Raw genomic sequence first — 7,741 nt, forward strand, 5'->3', positions numbered from 1 at the left:
TCTTCCAGCCGTCCTGTTACGTAAGCTCCCTAATGACGTGAATTGACCAAATTTGAGGTTGTGTAGAGGACGTGTGAACCTGACGAAACATTTTTAATTTTCTACCCAAACAACCACACCGTTCATACCAGTTTTATTCTTGCAATGTGGATACACACTTTCCATTCGGAACGACTTGGAGTTATCACAAAATTATTACAATAACGGGAAATAATAGTGGTGATGTCACGTCGTTCTTTGGCATAGTACCGCAAAAATGTGCTCCAAATTGCGTGCGCCTTCGTGCGACTTCGTGAAATGACGTCAATCTTTAAATTTTAGTCTTTTTACTCGAGGTACTTTAAGCTTTCCTTAAAGTATGTCACAAGTTGAATATAACTTCCTTCACCGCTGTGGTCTGTGAAAAACCTAGCATGCTGTACAGTTTATGGCTTCATGTTCTACACACCCCTAATCGTTTTCTTTTCTTGAGAGTTTTCTTAGGTCGCAAAAAGTATGATTCTGAACTATGATGTAAACTAAAGGTTCTAACAGCGATGCCGTTTCATCATTCGTCAATTAGTTGTTGAAGAGATGTATTCATCAATGATGACGCTGTAGTACCCTAGGTATCCAAGGGCTTCTAAACGGAGCGGAGCCTTGACCCTTCGAATACTAATCCCAGTTCTCTAACCCTTATGGAACTTTGATGCAAGGTGAAAATTTGAAGCCGGCACGAGACAAGCGTAAGCTTACCTTATACTTGAAGCAGTGTTTCAGATACCTGACTGTGTAACAGTCTGTCAACTGTGCAAACAAATCGATTTTACACAGAACATTACTAGTGAATTTCCAGCAACTAAACAAAAAAAAGGAAATCAGCATACTTAATGGCGAGAGTATCATTTTGAATTGTCAATGTTTCTTGATTTCAGCGAATTATAACTGGGTACCAGACAAGACAAGATTGCATGCTAGTAGTTATTTAGTTGATTTATTGGACTATCTTCAAACCACTTTTCTGAACTTCTCGACGTTGCCGGTAAGTCATCCGCTCAGTCTCCCTTAGTCTTGTTTGCTTTCATATGGCTCGATATTGAGCTTAAGTAACGAGATCGTTATAGTCCCTGCTGTCAACTACAGGTGCGGGCTTGGTGCATTGGAAAGAGCTCCCGGACTGAGCAACATATGTGGATAGAGCTTCAGTCTTATCAATCTTCTGGTCACGGAGTTTTCCATTGCCAACGAATACCAATTATATTTGATTTGATTTGATTTGATTTCACTTTATTTGAAGCCTCCCAATTAGTAGAGCAAATGTTTCTCAGCTATAACCTTGAGACTTTAATTCTTAGTTTGCATCCACGTGATGAGACGGCCATGCTGGTGTGCAAAACAATATACACTTAATGTATGGTCCCGAGGGAAACAGTTAGTTTTGTTTTCCCAAGAGTCCTGATGTTTCCCGAGACGAAGTCGAGAAAACGAAACTAACTAGTTTCCGAGTTAGGGACCAGACATTAAGTTCTTTGTTATATATTTAGACTTTTCCTGCAACAATCCAGCAAAACATCCGGAGCGGAATTGCTGTCCTGGTCGGGATTTGATCAGGGCCACGTGACAAAGAATCAACCAATCACAGTGCTCGTTTTGTGGAGCGAAAGTCTAGATATATAACAATAGAAAATGGTCGCGCAAGTTTTGCATAATAATAGAGTCAAATTCCTGAGAGACATTTTACTGCATTGTTTTGTACACCAACATGGCGGCCGTGACGTCAGATGCAAACCATCAATAAGGCGACGACTGGGAGGACTACAACAACGACGGTGACCTTATTTGGCCCTCTTGTAGTTCTCGCACTAGATAACATCATACCACAGAAGTCCCGTTGACCTCAAACGTTGAAATTACTTTGTGTCTCTGTAGGGCAACGTGGCTCAGACAGCTTGTATGTCGTCTTGCAAATACCTGGCTACCAAGCTTAGAGGAATGCTGTTAGATGAAGAGGTGAGACAAAAAATATCCATTGTTTGATTTTTTAATGAAACTAGCACTTCTGTTGAATACAACTCGTCGTCGGCAGTCCATCTTGATCGATGATCACTAAATGATGAAAACAACCGCAACTCGGGCAGAAACAACAGAAACCAAAACGCCCGCTGTAACACTGTGAACAAAAAGAAGTGACGAACACCCGCTGATAAAAAGGAATGTTTTGTTATCTGTTTTAGGAAAAAATGAAAGAACCGTTGTTGTTCTGTCATCGCTAGTTCAGTTTTGCTACTTACTTTTATTGTATTCTCGAAAAAGAGAAATGATCCCCGCACTTATCTGGACAATTTAAGCAATTGTCTCTTATAGACACCTGAAAAATTCAAGTAGCTCCGACGGGATTCGAATCCATGAACCTCTGCGATGCCAGTGCAATGCTCGTCCAACTGAACTATGAAGCCACGCAGTTGAGAACAGGTTAATTTGTTTGACCCCTGTATTCCCGTGAAAGGACTAGATGGAAGAAGTGTATAGATTTGTTGAACTGCGGGCTATGAGACGAAAGAGAGAAATGATCCTCACACTGAATTATCTGGACAATTGTAATTCTATATTATTACTGTTACTGTATTTACGCTTTTTGTGCTAATTAGTGTATACGGTAATAATAATAATAATGATGATGATGATGATCATGATGATAATAAGAAGAAGAATAAGAATAACGGAAAGTTGCTTAGTATCTGAACAGAAAGATTGACTTGAGTAACTGACGCCCCAGGTGCATGGTTTGCGCCCGGCTGATGCACTAAAAGAACTCCAGCAAAGACTGTGATAGTATAGATGATGATGATAATCATAATAATAATAATAATAATAATAATAATAATAATAATAATAATAATAATAAGAAGAAGAAGAAGAAGAAGAAGAAGAAGAAGAAGAAGAAGAAGAAGCAGAATGACTTTATTAGCGTGTCAATATTCTCTGCTAATATAGGGCACCTAACTGAAATCTCTAACAACGTAACTAGAATTATCAAATAGAATGCAAAATATCAATAAGTTACCATTAGAAGAATACAAATGACCACAATTAGGAGTAATGAAATCGTGAATTACATAAATAACACCCACTGCATCCGTCTAAGATGTTACTTATAGATCAAGTATACCAATCCTTATCTTAAAATGATTGAGACTGAAAGCCAATCTGTCTTTAATTTACTCGATAGCTTGCTCAAGAGTCAAGGGCCTAAGTATCTTATCGAGTGTTTTCCATACTTGGCAGTGCTTAGACTAGGTAGATAGAAATCCGTGTGCCGTAAATTATAGGAACTGTTAGTCATGAACATATCACAAATTACCTGTCAGAACAAATTATGTTTTATCATATGGCCCGTATGAGGGCCGTACGCATTATCGCGAGCGGCGGCGGAAAAAGCCGTACGCCCCTACTAGGAACACGTACTGCTCCGTGCGATTCAATTTTAGGGAATTTCGTCGCGGCTTTTAAACATCCAAGTAATTTACAGCCAGAAAAGCAAATGCAAACAGCATATTAGATAAATTTTCTGTGCAGATTTTTGTTTTTTATTTTGTCCTAACTTCATCTTCTGAGTGCTAGAGCCCATATGATAAAATGCTTATTGACTGAGTTAAGGTCAGGCCGGACTGGAAAATATTTGGCCCTCGGTCATGGCGCATGGACCTCGCTGTGCTCGGTCCGTACGCCATGAGCTCGGGCCAAATAATTTCCTGTCCGGCGCTCCCACTCAGTCAATAAGTACATAACACTTTATACATTAAAATACATATATCTTGTAGTCTCCTATTAAACAAGGATCTTAACTTAACTTAACTCATTATTATTTCGTTACTGCTTTTGCTGTTGTAGGTAAAACACATGAATGCGCTCGGCCTTGAAGCGTTTAACCAGGATCTTCGAAAATGTGAAGGTACGGTATCTGATACAATAATCAACTTTATGCATGTTGTTGACACGTAACGATTGACATTGACCAACTTTTGTCCTTTGATGCAAATCAAATCAAATCAAACGAGAGGGTAATACCGAATTACCCTGAGAAATAACTGTCGGAGAAGAGTAGCGAGAGCCAGCAAACTCCACCCACACAGGTTGTTTGAAAGGCTGGATAGAGATTTCACAAGTAGACGGTGTTACCTGGTTTTTGAACAACTAAGGGAAGGTTTATGAAAAAAGGACTATGCCATGGGTAAGCCATTGATCGACTAGTATTCCATCCATGTAAGGAAGCATACCCAGTTGATGGCTGAATACACTCGATTAGAGCGGCCACTTCCGGTAGGAAGCCTCGTTTGAGGGCGCTTTCTATTATGTCTAGTGGGGCGAACAAGAAGACACGAAGACTTGATGAAATGTGTTGATTGCGATTTTCAGTAAAGATAAAGCATTCATTCCCTGTAAATCGGAGTAATTGAATTTTTGTCTTTTGCTTTACTTTCATATGGTAAATTTAGTCGTTGCGAAGCTTCGCCCGCTGAAACGTGGGGTTGTGTCGTACCTCTTTGAACGGTCTTCAGGATTGACCAAAAGAACAAAAGAACAAGCAAAGATAATAGATTTTGAACAGAAAGCAATAAGAAGTACGGCACTGTATAGCCAATGAAAATTTATGTTCAACAAGAGGTACGACCGACCCTACCGGAAACGTGGCAATCCAAGGAACACGTGCTCCCTATCAGGTTTCCTTTCTTAAGCGTCCATTCTTAAGCGAAGTGTTTAAAACGCTTGTGATCTGGTTTTCCAGAGTTCGTCAACTCGAATCCAGTGGAGGGAATAAGTGAGGGCATTCTACAGATGACGTTTCTTGAACTCAGACAGGTATGAGCGTGGTAGGGAATAGAAAGTAACTCTATCCAACTCAGCACATTGCACTCGTTGTGAACTGCATCTGAGTAAATTACGGCTGGAATAGTCAAACGTTCAGATTTCATAAAAAGACTTGACAATTTGATCCAGTCAGTAGAGAAGCCGTATTCTGCATAATCAAAACGTTAATCAGATTTCTAAGGTCATTTTTACCCAGTGGAAACAAATCATGCCACGAAATCTTTCGCGTAGATATGGTCCACTTCTTGAATAATGTGAAACTCATGGAAGGCACTCTTCTAATCTCAGAGTACTACCAATTTTTTATGTTCTTTTTTTGTTAGTTGATCGATTTACTGTTAAATGAAGACTGGTCCACTTATTTTGCTGATCATGGATCCACTTCAAGTAAATACAGCCGTGTGAACCCTTACGTGGTGGCTAAACTTCTTGAAAAGTAAGTTATTGATTTAAAACGTCATTAACCTTTGTCATAAAACCCAAGGTAGTGGTTACCTCTGGTAAGCGACCCAGGAATCATTTATTTTGAGGTTGACCACCGGAAGGAGCTCATTTCAAATATTGTTGAGGCTCGACACATTGTGCATAGTGTGTGATGCGCAAATAGACAGATACCATTTAAATCACAGCTGCATTCAACGTTTTAAAGATACATTTGAGTGGATGGCTTAATTAAGAAGAGACGGTCCTACTATGCGATAGGTGTGAGTGTATTAGAGAGGAGCACTGGTAAAGTGCTTATAAACCAAGGAATAGACAATGTTGACCCTCCTCATGCTGTGATAAACGCGAAGCCCGGTTTCGTTTAGAACGAGACTAGTCTTGTTCCCTGGGTCACGCTTCCATGTCGGTATGTAATGCCTTAGAGTGTTTGGAAGTGACTGTGAGTACATCCCACTCCTCCCTTTCCAAACTAAACCGTTGCTTATGGTAAAGATTGCCAACAGGTATTGTTTAATATATACTTTGTATTTAAGTAAGTGATGTGGCGAGGTAACTCTGTGGTTAGTCCTGGGCACGTCACGTGTCTCAGTCCTTGGCGGAAAAATCCAAAGACTTAACCGATTGTTAGGTATCTCTTAACCAACAGGCTTTGAAGGAGAAGTAAGAAAGGTAAAGGTTAAGTCTCTCTTACGAGCCTAGAAAGGCCCATCAGGCCGGCGCTTATCTCCGGTTTCCGTAGCATGAAGCGACTAGAAGTATTTCTACTTTCCCCTGGATGGGATGCTAGTCCATCGCAGGGTTGCCCCAGCATTTTCGCCGGTACCCATTTATACACCTGGGTGGAGAGAGGCACTGTGAGAGTAAAGTGTCTTGCCCAACAACACAACAAAATGTCCCCGGCCAGGACCCGAACCCGGACCACTCGATCCGGAGTCGAGCATTCTAACCATAAGGCCATCGTACACTGCTCGTTATTTGTATCACCTTGATCAGACCACTTGATCAGACTTGCTTCTTCAATGCTGCGATTGTTGATTCTGATATGCTGATATTTCCTTGAATTAGAATGATGGACACCGGGAAAAAGCGGATGATTACGCTGAAGAAATCCGAGCGTGACCGCAAAAAGATGAATGAGACAATCCTGAAGCGACTTAAGACCCTGGATGCAGAAGCCGCCGGCGCATCAATTATGTCATGATTTCTGCATGCAATTACAGCAAGGAAAAAAAATCTTCCCGAAGCCTGGGCGTTTGTTGTAATGCCCCATCGAACTGCAAGAGGAAAATACGCTAAGTTTTCTTCAGCATGTGAAATGTGTGGCACAGCGAAGAAAACGACCAAACGAGAGAATGGCTGGCTGCCTTGAAGGAGCAGAATTTTCAAAGTTGAAAACTATATCAAGGACTAGCTTTTTCATTGCATTTTTTACTTATTGGAGAAAGGATCACGAAGCAGGTTTTCGTTCAAAACAATGATATCACTTACCTTAATTTCTAATTATTAAGCCATCTCGCCAGGGAGGTATTTTCCGTGTGTTGCAAAGGACGTCACTCGAGTTCTTTTGGCACTTTTTGAGTAGCAACACAAACAGAAGGTAAAATTGTACTGAGAGGATTCAAACTTTTGTTCCGTATTTTTGTACCTTTTTTCTGTCACTGGATCGCGTGGTTAGGTGTCTACAACAGGATTATAGGAGCTTTATCAAGGAAGGGGACGATCTTTACAATTGCTATTTTCCACCTGTCCAGTAATTAAACCATTTTGTTCGAGCTTTGTATGAGCGATCTGATCTTAGATGACAAAAATTTTTATTTTCAGGAGCTGACGAATATAAGTTTGGGGCGAAAACGTTAAACGCATAAAAGAGGAAGCGTTTTTTCAAGTGCATTAGAGTGGATTCTGCCCAAGACCTATTTTGTTTTTGTTATGTAACCAATCCCTCTCGGACCCTCCTTGGTTTGAAAAGACTCCTTTGCAGCTCAACATTTTTCTTAAGCATAAATATTATTCATTTATTTATGAAACAAAGCCAAGTCTTTAATGTAATAGCTCCTCCCAAACCATCAGTTGAATCCCAAGCCAGTCAGTTTTTGGCTTTCGCCAGTCTCGAGCCCGATGTAGAATTTCAGAAATCTGTTTCCAATCTGTTCTTCTCTATTATTAAGGGAAGCTGGTTCACGAATTACAAGCAAATTAGTTGTTCCCAAAAGTTGTTTTGCTTACTTTTCCTCACGCGTTCCCAAAAAGTCACTTTCTTTTAAACATGAAAGCTAAACTGCTTGCAATTAAGTAGTGAGAGTATTTTTTGTTTTCGCATAAAATACTTTGTTTCCGCTAGATATGTTTCGGCAACGCGAAGGGTAAATTATTTTGAGAAAGAAATCAGTACATAGGTATGAACTACTTTTCATATGCAAAACTGATTATTAATTTTCCAGACAGTAAA

At 40.1% G+C, this 7,741-nt stretch overlaps 1 protein-coding gene across 1 annotated transcript in view; it reads left to right on the forward strand.

Moving 5' to 3' along the window:
• Positions 1-7,027, forward strand: part of LOC138007257 (exocyst complex component 6B-like) — a 32,140-nt gene extending 25,113 nt beyond the window's left edge. The window contains 6 exon segments of the mRNA XM_068854059.1: positions 915-1,021; positions 1,909-1,989; positions 3,871-3,931; positions 4,766-4,839; positions 5,172-5,284; positions 6,358-7,027. Of these exon segments, the coding sequence (XP_068710160.1) occupies positions 915-1,021; positions 1,909-1,989; positions 3,871-3,931; positions 4,766-4,839; positions 5,172-5,284; positions 6,358-6,493 (572 nt within the window). The 3' untranslated portion in view covers positions 6,494-7,027.
• Positions 7,028-7,741: the final 714 nt, after the last annotated feature.

Source organism: Montipora foliosa, chromosome 6, assembly GCF_036669935.1.
Source record: "Montipora foliosa isolate CH-2021 chromosome 6, ASM3666993v2, whole genome shotgun sequence".
Taxonomy (NCBI): Eukaryota; Metazoa; Cnidaria; class Anthozoa; order Scleractinia; family Acroporidae; genus Montipora; species Montipora foliosa.